The sequence below is a fragment of the Pleurodeles waltl genome, chromosome 9, assembly GCF_031143425.1.
Source record: "Pleurodeles waltl isolate 20211129_DDA chromosome 9, aPleWal1.hap1.20221129, whole genome shotgun sequence".
In the NCBI taxonomy this organism is placed as follows: Eukaryota; Metazoa; Chordata; class Amphibia; order Caudata; family Salamandridae; genus Pleurodeles; species Pleurodeles waltl.
In genome coordinates, this window is record NC_090448.1 from 60,643,370 (window position 1) to 60,662,505 (window position 19,136).

Genomic DNA, 19,136 nt, shown 5'->3' on the forward strand with positions numbered 1-19,136 from the left:
CATTGGAGTGAACAGAGCACCTTTGCATCATTTCGCTGAAGCAACAATGCGTGCCACTAAACAAAAGACACAGTACTGCAAACATCTCTACTTCACCACTAACTCCCTTGTTATGTTCCTGCATTATTATGCATCTACAAAACAGTACATATGTCTAGATTAGGGGTCTCCAATCTTTTCTGCAGTGAGGTACTGCCTAATATAAGGGTGTTTGATAATGGTACATAAAATCCAAATAATAAAGTACTGCCCCTTGAGTATCCCAATGCTGCTCTGGTAAATATATAGCATAAATGCACTATTAGGTCGCTAGGGAGAAACAGGAGGTGGGGTGGGGAGGGTGGTGGAAGGGGAAGGGTGAAAAAAAAAAAAAAAAAAAAAAGCGCAAGAGAGAAAGGGGAGAGAAAGAAAAACAAGAGAATAAAAGAAAGAGCGAGAATGAAAGAAAGACATGTATAAGGAGGTCCCCAGTAGTCATCCTTTACCAAGAACCTAATCTTTTCTATTTGCATAGCTATAAGGTAATATTTTGCTATCAAATTATTGTGTATATATTGGACTACTTAGGAAAGTCAAGAAACTGATATTTTGACCAATATTACAAAGAACAGATTATGTAAAAATATACTGCACCTCCTGGTTTTCCTTCTTTTCCCTTTCGGTGAATGGACTTTTATAGGCTTCTAATGTTTCCTCCCACCATTCTGCATCAACACGCCGTTTCCTTGTTGAAGTCATCCAAATGGCATCATACCTCTGTGTTACATCCTTCACACATCCATCGTTGTCTATTCCAACAACATAAGTCATTGGCTTGGTAGCAGCCTTGTAGCAGAGCTGTGGCTTGTTAATGGTGTTATGTATACAGTCTACACAAACCCATCTGTTTTCCCTCTCTAGGAATACCTCCACCCACTGATCCATGCCTCTGGAAGCTATGGTGACTTCCATTTCCTCCTCATCACTGGAAATTATTTTGCTCCTCTTCTTGGAATCCTTGGAAGTGTCCGCAGGTGGCAATTTAACTTCAGAAGGTTTGGGTTTGTCTAAACTCTTGGCAGCTACGTTCCTCTCAGTGCTGCCCTCATCACCTCGCCTTGCTACATTTACCTTAAGACTTTGAGACCCAGAGGATCTCCGTTTCTTCTGAAATGAGCTCCCATAATCAGTCTCAGAAGAAGTGCTGTCCTCAGTGTCTGAGAGAAGAAAATCTGAATCACTCGACTCCTCGCTCATGCTTTCGTCTTTGTAAGAAACCTTTGAGGCCACTGTCCGCCGACGCTGATTTTTGGGCATCGGCATTCCCTCTTTAACACCCACTTTGCTCTCTCCATCTGAAAGGCACTTCAGACTTTTCACACCTTTGCTCAACTTAATTTCGTCTGCAGTTCTTTTGGATCCAGGAGAGCTCAACTTTTCAGATTTAACATCACCATCTTCCTCTCCACGGTCATCATCTGAAAGAGTCTTCACCTTCTTTCTGCCCTGCCGCACTGCACTTTTTCTTGATGTAGCTTTATTTGCTTTGGCAGCACTTCCTTTCTCTCCTGAAGCACCGCTTGATGATTTACCACTGGAAGTCTTTTTTTCCTAGAAAAATACATAAAACTATCTATAATTTCAAGAAATATTCAAAACAGTGTAGCAAACTAGAGTAAAGTTGTATCCCAAAAATGAGGGTGTTCAACACAAAGGGGAATCTAGTTCATTACTAATAGCCCTCCTAATTCACACAATGAACAAGTTATTCATAAACGGGTCCAGCATTTCACAAAGAGGGACTTGCAACTCGAAAAGGGATACAGCAACTAACAAAGGGGAGGGAGTCCCACAGCACACAAAGGGAGCTGAGCAATTCAAAGGAGAGGACGCCTCACTAAATCATTGTAGTTATGGGATGCAGTAAAGGTGAATGCTGTAACTGATGACAGCATCTAACCAATCATGGAGTAGCCTAATGCATAAGGTCAGACCCACATGGTACACCTTAAAATGGTAGCTAGATATTTCTTGTTGAGGGGGTTTTATTTCCTTTAAGGATCTAGTATATCATAGCAAAATTTAGTATTGGATGTTATGTATCATGGCAAGGTCAGGACAAGGCAGACAACTCTGTAGAAAATTATTCTTTCATGTACCCAGATTAGACGCAGGGTGCAAATGTCCCACTTTGTCCTAACACACCTGATTCAACCTTTCACCCCTCTTTTTGAAAGTGTTCTGCTGTTGCCTCAACTTTGGGCCTTCAAAGCAGACAAAAAGCCCCTCAATGTGAGCTAGTCTCCAAAGGATTTTTGCACTTTCTAGTTGGTATCGCTCCTACCTTTGCTGACGGTTGCTTCAATGGAATGGGTTGCAAAGACAACACCAGCCGACAGAGTAGCTGTAATGATCTTAAAATAATTAAAAATACCTGTGAGAAAAACAAACAAAAAAAAAATGACAACTATCAATAACAAAAGTGAAATCAGTCTTGGGTCTGTATGTAATGCAAGGTCCGATTTTACAGTTGTGTAAGTAGCACTGCTACATTTCACCGTAAGTGAGGACATGAAATACCCTACTGTAAATAACAGACATATGTGACAACACTCATAATGCTGTCATCTGGAAGAGAATCACAACACTGACCATGCAACAACCTCACAACCAGGAACTCACCATGCACTCCAGAGGCTATAATCGTGCATTGAAGTTAGAGACTTGAAAACCTCTGTATTTAGTCTCTGCTCGAGTTACGATGTCCCTAGACAGGCTGCACAGCCAGGTTACTTGTGCTGAATTCAGTCACTTTCAAATTGTCCACCAGCCCATCCACTTTTTAGTTCGCAGCCTACCAGACAGCGCAGCTGTATGGGTTGTGAAAGACATACTGGGGAGTTTCAGAAAGTTGGCCTAGGAATGAATTCTGCCTGTTGCTTGTCATTGGCTTTGTGGTTCGTAACTCAGGTTTTCAGGGTTTCTATTTGCTGGCTTTGCTTGCTTAAGTCTACCCAGCTCGAGTTCGTACCTGCCATTGCTAAAACCATGTTTACAGTATACTTCCGCAAACTCCTCTTCTGTAATAAACAGGCCTGTAAATCTTATCTCCTCACATTTGCTGGGCATTGAAAGACTGAGGTCAAATGTTAAGCGGTGCCTTTGAGGGAGTCAGTGTTTATTTTGCTTTTGGCTGACTTCACAGTGAGAGTGTTTACAGGAAAAGGGAATGCAGTGTACTTATCCCATGGAGCCTACTTGCACTTGCTTTTGAAATTTTTATTTTAGATATAGCAATCTCAAAAGGTATCATTCTTCAGCTGCAGCAAACATTTGCCTTTTATTCATGGAGCACGAAGTTGAGCAATGGTATTCATTGTCAGGGTGGCTGGAAGTATGAACGTTTCTAAAATCATGTTTGAGAACTATTTGGCAATTTACGTGGTTTATGGCCCTTTCACTGTGAAGCACGGGATAATATATTTTTCATGGAAAAGAGACAGCCATATTATAACACAATATAACAAAACTTGGTTTTCACTTTGATGTTTATTTATTACATCTGTGGCAACTTATTTTAGAGAGTTAGATACGTTTAAAGACAATTTTTATGAAAGCCCCTGTGTTTATGCTTAGCTACAACATAATTATGTATTCCGTCTGAAACTGTGCCTATATTTTACTACTAAGCAAGCAGTCACAAGTGCAGTTACCTTGCAGGCACTAGGGCCATGCTTTGAATGGTGCAGCAGGTGCAGTGGCACAGGGGCCAAAAGCCCAGGGGAACCCACTGAACACAGAATATTGCTATATTTTACTTGTAAACAAGCAGTCACAAGTGCAAATAACTTGCAGGCACTGGGGCCATTGTTTGCATGGTGCAGCAGGTGCAGTGGCATAGGAGCCAAAAGCTCTAGGAAGCCCACAGAACACAGAATATTGCTATATTTTACTACTAACCAAGCAGTCACAAGTACTTATATTTTGCAGGCACTAGGGACATGATCTGAATGCTGCAGCAGCACAGTGGCCAAAAGCTGTGGGAAAACCACAGAACACCTATTATTGATATGTTTTACTAGTAAACAAGCAGTCACAAATGCAGCTACCTTGCAGGCACTAGGGCCATGATTTGAATGGAGGAAGCAGGTGCAGTGGCACAGGGGCCAAAAGCTCTAGGAAACCCACTGAACAACTAGTTGCTATATTTTTCTACTACTCCAAACCTGGAACCGGTTATGGGCTCCCTAGTCCTTCATCAACGCACTTCCTCACCCTTCCTCTCTCCCCTCACGTGCTTCCTCCCTTGCAGGCTTTCTTCTCCTTACCTAGGACACTGGCACACATTTTTTCACGGTTCGAGCAGCTTTTATAAAAACCACTTAAAAGTTCTATGAAATATTTTAGTGCTTTATAAGAGCACCAGTTATATTGAACAAAGACACTTTCTATGGCACTGGGGACCTGGGGAGATTACAGGAATTGGTCAGGATCACAGGATGTTGAGTCAAGGACAAGACTCAAACCAGATCCCCCAAGTTGGCATCTCTTTCCGTTACTTCAAAACTTTATTATAGTCATCTACAACATGTACAAAAAACACTGACAAAGACAATAAATATTGCATCGGCGAAACCTATAGGCGTTGCCAATGCTTGTTCTATATCCTTACATATAACTGTGAAATACATACTTCAGGATAAGCGCTGTATGAAAACTTCTCCAACATTTGATTTACTAAAATGTTGTCTATGTAGGATAGCAACCCAGGCCATCCAAAGGGTGCACATAACTGACTTGCTTCTTAGTTCACTATTGGCATTGTCAGGGTGGGTGGAGGCATGAACGTTTCAAAATTCACGGTTGAAAACTACTACTAAGATGAAACAGTTCTGCATGTAAATAAAATACTTTCTTGGAATTTTTGAAGAGACTTTTTCATACTTTACACGTTCGTTGCAAAATGTCTTTAAAAATCAAGGAGGCTAAAAAGTTAACTGTGCAGGACACCGTACATACTTGCTTTCTTTCACTTTGATTAACTTGTAAATAAATGCTTATCGATTTTGAAAAGGGGACCGCATGCAAAGTTCAGGAGTGTTCTTGGGCCCCCCAGGCTATAGATCTACAGGGACGTTACAGTATACATTATACAGCAGCACTGGCTTCAGTGTAGCATAGCTGCAAGTAAAAAATAAAATAAAAAGCTCTAACAGCCGACGCTGGCTGCGTCATAAAGCTTTTCACTTTACTTTCAGCCATTTGCAACATGGCAAGACCTATTGGCTTTGCCAATGCTCCTTTCTTAGCCTGCAATTTCAGATTTCCCCAGTACACCTCAGGTCCCTGCCCTTTTCAGAATATGTTCACTTTTGCCATTACCAGAACCAACAACAATAGATTTGTGGACTAAGCAGTGAGAGTGTTAGCTTCCAGGCTTTGTCTCTATAGCGAAGGTCAAATGAGAACCTGCTGACCTTTAGGGGTCTATTAAACATACATATTTAGTTTAAAACCACTGATCAAACTTTTTGCTTTTTACTAGGTGATTCCCACAATTTATTTATGTGCTTTCCACCAAATTGAAAGGTTTTAAAAGATGTACATCAAACAGTGAGCCATGAAGGCACATCTGCTCCTGAATTTAAGTCAATGCAATTTTCACAAATGGCAGCGATGAAATTGTAGCACTTTAGACCAAGGCATAGGGTAGTTGTATTTTGAGCAAGCTACAACCTAGAGCGAAGATATTTAGAAAGGCCAAGATCACAAGTGTTTTCATAGCACAGTTAGGTGGATATTACTGACTGAAACAGTGTAAAGTTCACATGGCGAAAGAAGCAGAAGCATCTTACTGAATGTATAATGTGTCTGAGCTCCAAAAAGGTTCATGTTGGCATAGACAATTCATCCTACACTTTGAACACCTGCAACAAAGGAGTGGAGCCAAGATAGTTAGGCCTGCAACCAACATGCATGAGCGACCACCCTCAACCAAACCCTAGTTTTGGCCAAATTAAGTGTCAATGCATTCACAGCCAATCATTCAACAATAATGCACGCAGTCTTGCAACAGAGTGCCTACGACACTTAGAATCGTGAATAATGACTTTGAGAGGTGAAAAAGGTGTAGAAAAATGCTTAACTGAGGGAAGAAGTCTGATCCACTCCACCAGATAAGGCTCTGAAGGAGGATTTAAAAGGACAAAAGCAGCTACCTGGGTAGACAAAAATTCTACGAAGAAGTCTGTAAAGAATGTGTCTGGAAAGTAGAAGTGAACTGTGAAAGATAGTGTAATGTACTCATAGGTCAAAAATATTCAGAGAAGAAATGCAGTTTAGATTAAAGAATCCATACAGACGTCAACCAATACAGCATCTAGAAAAGACTTCTATCGATTCATCTGCAGAGAAGTGTTAAAGAGCCAGAGAAACCTGAGCTGCACTACAGAAGTATTTTCTTCATTTGACCCATGGTCAGTAAGTGCAGAAGAAATAGCTAAATCATGGATATACGTACATGGACCATTTCTTCTTCATTTCTGGCACAGAAGATCCCCAACCTGCTCTCCAAGGTTGACTGCAACGGTTCTCGACCATCTGCAGATAGCTCGGGAGTGAGTGTGAATGCTGCGATGAACCTGGAAGAATGAGATGTTAATTCACAACATGCGCTGGTTCAGCAGGACAAGCGTTTAGTAGGAGGAGGTTTCTTTAAATCTTATCAAGTCTCAGAGAAGCATACAGGCTTACTATGGATCTCTTTGAGCAAAGCCTTCATAGCAGAGACAGTCTGGCAAGAATTCTATTTTACCATCTCTGCTTAGCGAAATGAAATCAAAGATATTCGGAAGGGCACTCTCCCTTGAGTTGAGACAAACAACCAGGCTCTGAATCACTTAAAAACTACAGTAAAGTAACAGCTCTTTAATTTTGAGCTTGTTATCTGGGATGGAGCTGGGCAAGGCAACTGCAGACAGCCTCCTATTGTTCCAGCAGCAAGGGTGCTAACAGAAGACATAAGGGAGTTTAGAAGAGCATCAAATTGTTTACAGGAGCCACTAAATATGGCACCATTTAGGCATTTGCATGGGCTAAAAACACAGGAATATGGCTAGGTTTGGTTACTATCCTTGCAAAAAAAACAAGCCATCTAATAAATATTAAAGATGTACAATACACAATAAACATGCAATTAATGCAGTCCATATGGGTCTAAACTGGCTCAGTAGAAGGAGTTTCTAGCAGGGTATACACAGCCGTAGCCATTTCCGGAAGATAGCTGTGCTGTGTGCAGCTGGGGCGCACTTTGCTCAGTCACCCATCTCAAAGTCACAGGCTCATGCACAGCAGATATCAAAGCCCAATCTCTATCTTACCACTTCACCAGATTAGACAGAAAAAAGAGATCCACGCGGGCAGTTGATTGTTTCGTATAATTGTCAGGGATGATAGACAAGGCCACGGCTTGAAGATCTGGTAGACTGCATACCCGATTGCGGTAGATACCATTTGCCAGCAAGCACAGCAAGTGCACCTGTAAGTGGAGGGAAGGGAAAAAGCAGTCAAATTCTGAAATAGAGGCACTCATTATTGTTCATTGGCCCAACCTATGCCTGTTCAATGGGTCCTATCTGTGGCATCTTGTTTCTTTGGAGAAAGCAGGCCCATAAACAATTACTAAGCAAATCTCCCTAGATCTGCTATAAGATTAGAGTGGCAAGGGTTTATACTCCTTAGTTTTGCAGATCAAATAATTTCTGAGACAGAAAATCGAACTCGATTCTTGGTGAGAATATGTTGTAAAATGCTTCGAAAAATATAAAATATATTTTCCTTTTAACCACATGTATTTGTTTGCCATAATCCAGGCTTTTGTTATAGCTAGAAGCTCAGCATTTATTAACTCTTCAAATCAGGCGCCGACAATTGCAGAACACCATCTTCCTATGAGCACAACTTCTATAAACACATCACCAAGACACTGCAGGTTTGAGTTAGGGCATTCTCTTGTGTATCCGTTACTCACTAGTTTTGCTGGTTGGGATTACTTGCCCAGTTAAATACCGTAAACAGGCAGGTATGTCACATATCCAGTATACTGGAACACACATCTTAAGCCTACGCAATTACATTTTCAATTTAGTGGCACCCTCTCTCCTGCATCTTGGGAAAGGGGTATAAACGTCCTGTTCCAATAAATACATAAATGTAGAAATTAGATAAATCCGACTGTTTCTTAGAGTTTTGACTGTGCTTGGGACATTGGTATAGACATTTGCATTAGTCATAATTGTTCTTTGAAGCTTCCCATATAGGGTTTTCTAACTTTGGCGTTTTCATGGACTGTACTATTTGGTTTTATTATGTATTTGCAGGTTCATATGAAGTCCTAGTTTTGATTTGATGACTACAAACTTATTAAGAAAACTAGATATGTCTTTCCAATTGAAACTCATTAAAAAATGATAAATTATATATATATGGACGTTTACTGTTTGGTAAAATGTGTGAATGACACTTCTAGTGAAGCTTAGAAAAGGTACAGAAACGAATGACCCTCGAGAAAAGATCTAGACAAGACCAGGAAGATATGTCTTGCAAGGCATTTGTCCATTCTTGGTTGAATTAATTTATTTTCTCCGAATTCCCTTGCCACATCAAGTAAGCACCTCTTCTTGCATTTCCATAGCTCTACTGGTTACGTACCCCATGGTCCCAATTTTCTAGTTCTCTAGTTCACCTTTTAGATTTTATTAACCTCTCATTTCAGTAGGAAGGTATGGTATCTGGTGACACACTACTGCTTGTACAACGCATTGGTAGTGCACCTTGATAATCAATTCTATCCATTCTCCTGCTGATATTAAGTACTGGATAGGCAATAGCTGGTTCTGACAAAACTACATTATTGACAGACACCTGCTTGGGGATCCTCATAATTTTTTGCCCTTCATCAATTGTCTTACTCCTGCCCTTCACAATACTCAGTTTTATACAGTGGCCCTTCGCCTCCTATCAGTATTATGATACTTTCTTTATACTTTGACAACTTTGCTGCATCATGCACTTCGTACCTCTGAGAAACAACAAAACTGTCATGGGTACTCTCTCAAATTTATTGCCAGATAACGGTGTACCCAACTCCACCACAGCACACTTTTGAAAATCCTCAAATATGTAAAAATGCAATACATTTGTTTGTCCATGAACTCTACACTGACGCCCACTAGCAGACAGGTATTATATTAAATATATTTAACATAATTAAATCTAGGCTCTGCTAGCCCTTGTTACTTCTTAATAAAATTTCAAGATTTCATCTCTGTGTTCTTGTGGTCCACTCGTTCATCTCGAGCAGTTTTGGCCCACAGTGGCAGCATTTGTTAAAACTGCTTGGGTTCAGGGAAGAGGTTTGTCTCACTGCTTCTAGAGAAATTGTATTCTATTACTACCAGATTATGCAGTCGGGGAGAAGGGGTTGGGGGTGGTGGGGGGAGAGGGGGAGAGAGGGGGAGAGAGGGGGAGAGAGGGGGATTTCTGTCATTGGTATATTTCCTAGAAAGGCCATGGTGGCACCTTTCTTCCTAGTGGAGTGTGCCTTTGGTGTAATAGGCAGTTCTCTCTTTGCTTTAACATAACAGGTTTGAATACATTTAACTATCCATCTGGCAATGCCTTGTTTGGATATTGGATTCCCTACATGAGGTTTTTGGAAAGCTACAAACAATTGTTTTGCGAATTTGTTTGGTTCTATCAATGTAATAGATTAGTGCTCTTTTTATGTCCAATGTATGTAATGCTCTTCCAGCTACAGAGTCTGGTTCTGGAAAGAACACTGGGAGCTCCACCGTTTGATTTAAGTGGAACGGTGATATAACTTTTGGCAAAAATGTGGGATTTGTGCGTAGAACCACTTTATGTTTGTGTATTTGTATAAAGGGTTCCTGTATGGTAAAGGCTTGTATTTCACTTACTCTTCTGAGAGATGTGATAGCTATTAGGAAGGCTACTTTCCAGGTTAAGTATTGAATCTCACAAGAGTGCATGGGTTCAAATGGTGGACCCATGAGTCGTGTTAATACAATATTGAGGTTCCACAAAGGAACTTGTGGTGTTCTTGGTGGAATGATCCTTTTTAGACCCTCCATAATGAAAATGTCACTTACCCAGTGTACATCTGTTCGTGGCATTAGTCGCTGCAGATTCACATGTTTGGCGCAGTCCGCTGCCTGGTGTTGGGCTCGGAGTATTACAAGTTGTTTTTCTTCGAAGAAGTCTTTTTGGTCACGGGACCGAAGGACTCCTCCCTCCTCGGCTCCATTGCGCATGGGCGTCGACTCCATCTTAGATTGTTTTCCCCGCAGAGGGTGAGGATGGAGTTGTTTGGTATAAATAGTGCCCATGCAATGGAGTGAATATGTATGTACGATAAGAGTTTCTAATAATTATTTACAAATGTTCAGATGTTTAAGATTTATGATCTACTTCTAAACGGCTACAGGCTTCCCGGGGAGGTGGGAGGGTACATGTGAATCTGCAGCGACTAATGCCACGAACAGATGTACACTGGGTAAGTGACATTTTCAGTTCGATGGCATATGTCGCTGCAGATACACATGTTTGGCATAGACTATAAAGCAGTTACCTCCCCTAAAAGCGGTGGTTTAGCCTGTAGGAGTTGAAGTAGTTTGGAATAATGTTCTTAGTACAGCTTGGCCCACTGTAGCTTGTTGTGCATTTAGTACGTCTACACAGTAGTGTTTAGTAAACGTATGAGGCGTAGACCAGGTTGCAGCCTTACATATTTCGCTCATAGGAATGTTTCCTAGAAAGGCCATTGTAGCACCTTTCTTTCTGGTTGAGTGTGCCTTTGGTGTAATAGGCAATTCTCTTTTGGCTTTAAGATAGCATGTTTGAATGCATCTGACTATCCATCTAGCAATGCCTTGTTTAGAGATTGGATTTCCTATGTGTGGTTTTTGAAAAGCTATGAACAGTTGTTTTGTTTTCCTGATTAGCTTTGTTCTGTCAATGTAATACATTAGTGCTCTTTTGATGTCTAATGTATGTAGTGCCCTTTCAGCCACAGAATTTGGTTGTGGGAAGAACACTGGCAATTCTACTGTTTGATTTAAATGGAATGGTGAGATTACTTTTGGTAGAAATTTTGGATTTGTTCTTAGAACTATTTTATTGTTGTGTATTTGAATAAATGGTTCTTGTATGGTAAATGCCTGTATTTCACTTACTCTTCTGAGGGATGTGATTGCAATGAGAAATGCGACCTTCCAGGTTAGATATTGCATTTCACAGGAATGCATGGGTTCGAAAGGTGGACCCATGAGTCTTGTTAAGACGATGTTAAGATTCCATGAAGGAACTGGTGGTGTTCTTGGTGGTATAATTCTTTTTAGCCCTTCCATGAATGCTTTAATAACTGGTATTCTAAATAGAGACGATGAATGAGTAGTTTGTAGGTAAGCAGATATTGCTGCGAGGTGTATTTTTATAGATGAAAAAGCGAGATTTGCTTTTTGCAAATGTAGTAAGTATCCTACTATGTCTTTAGTAGAGGCATGTAATGGTTGTATTTGATTGGCAAGGCAGTAGTAAACAAATCTTTTCCACTTAGATGCATAGCAGTGTCTAGTGGAAGGTTTTCTAGCTTGTTTTATGACCTCCATGCATTCTTGTGTGAGGTCTAAGTGTCCGAATTCTAGGATTTCAGGAGCCAAATTGCCAGATTCAATGATGCTGGGTTTGGATGCCTGATCTGTTGTTTGTGTTGTGTTAACAGATCTGGCCTGTTGGGTAGTTTGACATGCGGTACTAGTGAAAGGTCTAGTAGAGTTGTATACCAAGGTTGTCTTGCCCATGTGGGTGCTATCAGTATGAGTTTGAGTTGGTTTTGACTCAACTTGTTTACTAGATATGGAAGGAGAGGGGGAAAAGCGTACGCAAATATCCCTGACCAACTCATCCATAGAGCATTGCCTTGTGATTCGCGGTGTGTGTACCTGGATGCGAAGTTTTGGCATTTTGAGTTTTCTTTTGTTGCGAACAAATCTATCTGGGGTGTTCCCCAAATTTGAAAGTACTTGTTCAGAACTTGGGGGTGAATTTCCCATTCGTGGACTTGTTGGTGGTCTCGCGAAAGGTTGTCTGCTAGTTGGTTTTGTATTCCTGGAATAAATTGTGCTATTAGGCGAATGTTGTTGTGAATCGCCCACTGCCAAATTTTTTGTGTTAGGAGGCACAATTGTGTTGAGTGTGTTCCTCCTTGTTTGTTTAAATAATACATTGTTGTCATGTTGTCTGTTTTGACAAGAATGTATTTGTGTGTTATTATGGGTTGGAAGGCTTTGAACGCTAGAAATACTGCTAACAGTTCTAGGTAATTGATATGAAATTTTGTTTCGTGTATATCCCATTGTCCTTGAATGCTGTGGTGATTGAGGTGTGCTCCCCACCCTGTCATGGAAGCATCTGTTGTTATAACGTATTGAGGCACTGGGTCCTGAAATGTCCGCCCTTTGTTTAAATTTTTGCTGTTCCACCATAGAAGCGAGAGGTATGTTTGGCGGTCTACCAACACCAGATTTTGAAGTTGACCCTGTGCCTGTGACCATTGTGATGCTAGACACTGTTGTAAGGGTCGCATGTGTAGTCTTGCGTTTGGGACAATGGCTATCATGATGACATCATGCCTAGAAGTTTTAGCACAAATTTTGCTTGTATCTTTTGGTTTGGAAACATAGCACTTATTACCTTGTGGAATGCCTGCACTCTTTGTGGACTTGGAGTGGCAATTCCTTTTGATGTGTTGATGGTTGCTCCTAGATATTGTTGTGTTTGACACGGTTCTAGGTGTGATTTTGTATAGTTGATGGAAAACCCCAGTTTGTGAAGGGTTTGTATGACAAATGTGGTGTCGTTTGCGCATTTTTTTACTGTGTTGGTCTTGATTAGCATTCGTCTAGGTAAGGGAACACATGTATCTGTTGTCTCCTGATGTGTGCTGCTACTACTGCTAGACATTTTGTGAACACTCTTGGTGCAGTTGTTATTCCGAATGGCAACACCTTGAATTGGTAATGTATTCCTTTGAATACGAACCGTAGGTACTTTCTGTGAGAAGGGTGTATTGGTATATGAAAGTACGCATCCTTTAGGTCTAATGTGGTCATGTAATCTTGCTGTTTGAGCAGTGGAATGATGTCTTGTAGTGTGACCATGTGAAAATGGTCCGATATGATGTAGGTATTTAGTGTCCTGAGATCTAATATTGGTCTTAATGTTTTGTCTTTTTTTGGAATTAGAAAGTACAGGGAGTAAACTCCTGTGTTTTTTTGTTGTACTGGTACTAACTCTATTGCATACTTTTGCAGTAGTGCTTGAACTTCTAGTCCTAAAAGTTCTAAATGTTGTGGTGACATTTTGCGTGTTTTGGGGGGGATGTTTGGTGGGAAGTTGTGGAATTCTATGCAATAGCCATGTTGGATTATTGCTAATACCCAATTGTCTGTTGTAATCTGTTGCCAAGACTGGTAGAATTGGCTTAGTCTTCCCCCCACTGGTGTTGAGTGAAGGGGTTGCGTGACTTGAAAGTCACTGTTTAGGTGGAGGTGTTTTTGGAGTCTGGAATCTTCCCCTACTCCTTGGGAATTGACCCCCCCGATATCCCCTGAAACCTCCCCTTTGGAAGGAACCCTGATATGGTGTGGTTCTTGTTTGTTGGCTGGTGGTGTCTGTGGGTTGGCCACGAAACCCCCCTCTAAATGGAGTTTTTCTGAAAGAGCCTCTGCTCTGCGGGGAGTAGAGTGCGCCCATGGCCTTGGCCGTGTCTGTGTCTGTGTCCTTTTTAAGTTTTTCAATGGCTGTATCCACTTCAGAGCCAAACAGTTGTTTCTCGTTGAAGGGCATATTAAGGACAGCCTGCTGGATTTCAGGTTTGAAGCCTGAAGTGCGTAGCCAAGCGTGTCTCCTTATGGTGACAGCAGTGTTGACTGTTCTTGCTGCAGTATCGGCTGCGTCTAGTGAAGAGCGGATTTGATTGTTTGAGATCGTTTGTCCCTCTTCCACTATTTGCTGCGCCCTTTTTTGGTATTCCTGGGGAAGATGGTCTACGAGAAGTTGCATCTCGTCCCAGTGTGCGCGGTCATATCTGGCCAGCAGCGCTTGTGAATTTGCGATGCGCCACTGGTTGGCTGCCTGTGATGCTACTCTTTTCCCTGCCGCATCAAATTTTCGGCTTTCTTTGTCCGGAGGTGGGGCGTCGCCAGATGTATGTGAATTTGCTCTCTTGCGAGTTGCCCCCACTACCACGGAGTCAGGTGGTAACTGCGAAGTAATAAACACTGGGTCTGTGGGTGGTGGTTTGTATTTCTTATCCACCCTTGGGGTGATGGCTCTTGATTTTACGGGCTCTTCAAAAATTTGTTTTGCGTGCCGTAACATCCCTGGTAGCATTGGGAGACATTGATATTGGCTGTGTGTAGCCGAGAGGGTGTTAAATAAAAAATCATCCTCTATAGGATCGGAATGCAGTTGGACATTGTGGAATTCTGCTGCCCTAGCCACCAGTTGCGAGTATGAGGTACTGTCCTCTGGCGGTGACGGCTTTGTGGGGTATGACTCGGGATCATTGTCCGGCACTGGGGTGTCATACAGGTCCCAAGCGTCTTGATCCTGATCGTCATGACTTATGGTAGTTTGCGCTGGTGAGTGCATTTGTGGCGGTGTTTGTGCCGGCGATGCCTGTGGTGGAGAGGGCGGAGGCGTGACTTTTTTAACCACTTTGGCTTGTGGTTGTGCGTCATCCTTTGGAAGTCCGATCCTTCTTTTCCTCATGATTGGGGGAAGGGTTGATATCTTCCCTGTGTCTTGCTGGATGTACAGTCTCTTTTGTGTGTAGTCCGATTCTACACTTTGGAGCTCTTGTCCAAATCTGTGCATTTGGCCACTTATTCCTTGTTCCTCTGAGTAGGATGAAGGTGTGGTATTTTTCGGCGCCGAGAGAGAATCTTTTTTCGGTTTCGGCACCGACATAATTTTTGTTCCTTTCGGCATGGATTCTCGGTGCCGATGTTTTTCGGTGCCGGTATCTTGTTTTTGTCTCTCGGAGCCGCTTTCTCGGCTCCGAGGTTGCTCCAAGCCGGTCCCTCGACCGGAGTCGGGTGTCTTCGCTATGGGCGTGCCCTTTTTCGGCGCCTTCGACGGGTCGCCTGCTTTATGGGTCGAGCCATGGCCTGTTGGCAGTGGCGTCCCCTGGGCTTTCGGTTTGTCGATGGATTTACTTTTCAACGTCTTACTCACAGTTTGTTGCTGTTGTTCGACGTCGGAGTCTCCGGATTCTGATTCCGGAACCGAGAATGTTTCCTCTTCCTCGTCGAAACGTTGTTTTGTCGACGTGGACGCCATTTGTTGACGCCTGGCTCTTCGGTCCCGGAGTGTTTTTCTGGACCGGAAGGCTCGACAGGCTTCACAGGTATCCTCCTTGTGCTCGGGGGACAAGCACAAGTTACAGACCAAGTGCTGATCTGTATAAGGATACTTACTGTGACATTTTGGGCAGAAACGAAACGGGGTCCGTTCCATCGGCTTCGATGTCGCACGCGGTCGGGCCGACCAGGCCCCGATGGGGGATCGAAACTACCCCAAAGTCTTCCGATGATAGGTGTCGATGTACCTAACTATCCCGATACCGAACGGAACAATACCGACGCTTTCTTCCGAGATTCTGATTAACTTTCCGAACCGAAACACGGAGCGAAAAGGAATACGTCCGAACCCGACAGCGGAAAAAAACAATCTAAGATGGAGTCGACGCCCATGCGCAATGGAGCCGAGGAGGGAGGAGTCCTTCGGTCCCGTGACCAAAAAGACTTCTTCGAAGAAAAACAACTTGTAATACTCCGAGCCCAACACCAGGCAGCGGACTGTGCCAAACATGTGTATCTGCAGCGACATATGCCATCGAACATGCTTTTATGACTGGGATTCTAAATAGTGAAGTTGAATGTGTAATTTGCAGATAGGCAGAAATTGCTGTGAGATGTATTTTAATGGATGAAAAAGCTAACTTAGACTTTTGTAAGTGTAGTAAGTAGCTTACAATGTTTTTCGCAGACGCGTGTAATGGTTGAAGTTGATTATTATGACAGGTCTAGATGTCCGAATTCTAAGACTTCAGGAGCCAGATTGCTAGATTGAGCGCTGCTGGATTCGGGTGTCTGATCTGTTGTTTGTGTTGAGTTAACAGATCTGGTCTGTTTGGTAGTTTGATATGAGGCACTACTGACAGGTCTAGTAGTGTTGTGTACCAAGGTTGTCGTGCCCAAGTTGGTGCTATTAGTATTAGTTTGAGTTTGTTTTGACTCAATTTGTTTACTAGATACGGAAGGAGTGGGAGAGGGGGAAAAGCGTAAGCAAATATCCCTGACCAACTCATCCATAACGCATTGCCCTTGGAGTGAGGCTGTGGGTACCTGGATGCAAAGTTTTGGCATTTTGCGTTTTCTTTTGTTGCGAATAGGTCTATTTGCGGTGTTACCCAGTTTTGGAAGTATGTTCGTAGTATCTGGGGATGAATTTCCCATATTGCGCTATTAGGCGACTGTGATTGTGAATCGCCCAATGCCAAATCTTCTGTGCTAAGAGACACAACTGTGTTGAGTGTGTGCCTCCTTGTTTGTTTAGGTAATACATTGTTGTCATGTTATCTGTTTTGACAAGAATGTGTTTGTGGGCTATTAGTGGTTGAAATGCTTTTAACGCTAGAAACACTGCTAGTAGTTCTAGTTGATTTATATGAAGTTGTTTTTGTTGAGTGTCCCATTGTCCCTGGATGCTGTGTTGGTTGATGTGTGCTTCCCACCCTACCATGGAAGCATCTGTTGTGATCACGTATTGAGGCACTGGGTCTTGGAAGGTCCGCCCTGGATTTAAATTTATAGGATTCCACCATTGAAGCGAGGTGTGTGTTTGGCGGTCTATCAACACTAGATCCTGAAGTTGACCCTGTGCTTGTGTCCATTGTGTCGCTAGGCACTGTTGTGAGGGCCGCATGTGTAATCTTGCGTTTGGAACAATGGCTATGCATGAAGACATCATGCCTAGAAGTTTCATCACTAGTTTTACTTGATATTGTTGGTTTGGGTGCATGCTTTGTATTACATTTTGGAATGCTTGTACCCTTTGTGGACTTGGAGTGGCAATCCCTTTTTTTGTGTTGATTGTTGCTCCTAAGTATTGTTGTATTTGACACGGTTGTAATTGTGATTTTAGGTAGTTTATTGAGAACCCTAACTTGTGAAGGGTTTCTATGACGTATTTTGTGTGTTGAAGACACTGTTTCTGAGTGTTGGTTTTTATTAACCAATCGTCTAGATACGGGAATACGTGTATGTGCTGTCTTCTGAAATGTGCTGCTACTACTGCAAGGCATTTTGTAAATACCCTTGGTGCCGTTGTTATCCCGAATGGTAACACTTTGAATTGGTAATGTACTCCTTGGATTACAAACCTCAAGTATTTCCTGTGTGAAGGATGTATGGGTATATGGAAGTACGCATCCTTTAGATCTAATGTTGACATGTAGTTTTGTTGTTTGAGCAAGGGGATCACGTCTTGAAGTGTTACCATGTGAAAGTGATCTGATTTGATGTATAGATTTAGTGTTCTGAGATCTAAGATGGGTCTCAGAGTTTTGTCCTTTTTGAGTATTAAAAGAAACAGGGAATAAACACCTGTTCCTTTCTGATGGTTGGGTACCAGTTCTATTGCGTCTTTTTGTAACAACGCTTGGACTTCTAGTTGTAATAGATCCAAGTGCTGTTTGGACATGTTGTGAGTTCTTGGAGGCACATTTGGTGGTAATTGCAGGAATTCCATGCAATAACCATGTTGGATAATGGCTAGGACCCACGAGTCTGTAGTTATTTCCTCCCAATTTTGGTAATAATCTGTGAGTCTCCCCCCCACTGGTGTTATGTGTTGGGGATTTGTGACATTGAAGTCACTGTTTAGTTTGTGGGGTCTCTGGGCTTTGGAATTTCCCTCTGGTTTTAGGGAACTGTCCACCTCTATATTGTCCCCGAAAGCCTCCTCTTTGATACTGGCCCTGGTATGTGGGTCTGGCTTGTGAGGTTGAGGGTTCTGTGCTTTGGCCTCGAAACCCCCCTCTAAAGTGTGGTTTCCTAAATGTGCCTCTGCTCTGTGGTGAGTAGAGCGCGCCCATGGCTTTGGCCGTGTCAGTGTCCTTCTTCAGCTTCTCTATAGCTGTATCCACCTCCGGCCCAAACAACTGTTGTCCATTAAAAGGCATATTAAGCACAGCCTGTTGGATCTCTGGCTTAAATCCGGAGGTGCGGAGCCATGCGTGTCTCTGTTCTGGCGGCTGTGTCCGCTGCGTCCATTGCCGATCGTATCTGGTTGTTGGAGATACTTTGGCTCTCCTCCACCACTTGCTGTGCACGCTTTTGAAACTCCTTGGGAAGATGTCCAATAAAATGCTGCATTTCATCCCAATGAGCCCTGTCATATCTTGCCAATAAAGCTGTGAATTGGCAATGCGCCATTGATTGGCTGCTTGTGCTGCAACTCTCTTCCCCGCTGCATCAAACTTTCGACTTTCTTTGTCGGGTGGTGGTGCATCCCCAGAAGTCTGTGAGTTTGCCCTTTTGCGTGCTGCGCCTACTACCACTGAGTCAGGTGTTAGTTGTTGCGTGATGTACACAGGGTCTGTAGGGGGAGGCTAGTACTTTTTTTCCACCCTAGGTGTAATAGCTCTGCTTTTGACTGGGTCTTGAAACACTTGTTTTGCGTGTTTCAACATCCCTGGTAACATCAGCAGACTCTGGTACTGGCTGTGTGTTGACGACAAAGTATTAAATAAAATGTCATCCTCAATAGGTTCAGCATGCAGTGCTATATTGTGAAAAGTAGCTGCTCTGGACACCACCTGCATGTAAGCAGTACTGTCTTCAGGTGGTGACGGTCTTGCCGGGTAGCATTCTGGACTATTGTCAGATACTGGTGCATCGTATAGATCCCATGCATCTGGGTCATCCTGGGACATCCCTGTGTGTGTTGGAGATTGCATCATAGGGGGTGTTGCAATAGGTGACAGTTGCGGTGAGTGCTGTGGCGATGGT

At 42.6% G+C, this 19,136-nt stretch overlaps 1 protein-coding gene across 1 annotated transcript in view; it reads right to left on the reverse strand.

The window, feature by feature from the left end:
* XPC (XPC complex subunit, DNA damage recognition and repair factor) overlaps nt 1-19,136 on the reverse strand; it is a 76,854-nt gene that overhangs the window by 37,542 nt on the left and 20,176 nt on the right. Inside the window, exons 6-9 of the mRNA XM_069206290.1 lie at nt 7,359-7,516; nt 6,500-6,620; nt 2,324-2,413; nt 634-1,590 (exon numbers count right to left, since the gene is read on the reverse strand). Coding sequence (XP_069062391.1) covers nt 634-1,590; nt 2,324-2,413; nt 6,500-6,620; nt 7,359-7,516 — 1,326 coding nt within the window. The remainder of the gene's footprint in view (nt 1-633; nt 1,591-2,323; nt 2,414-6,499; nt 6,621-7,358; nt 7,517-19,136) is intronic.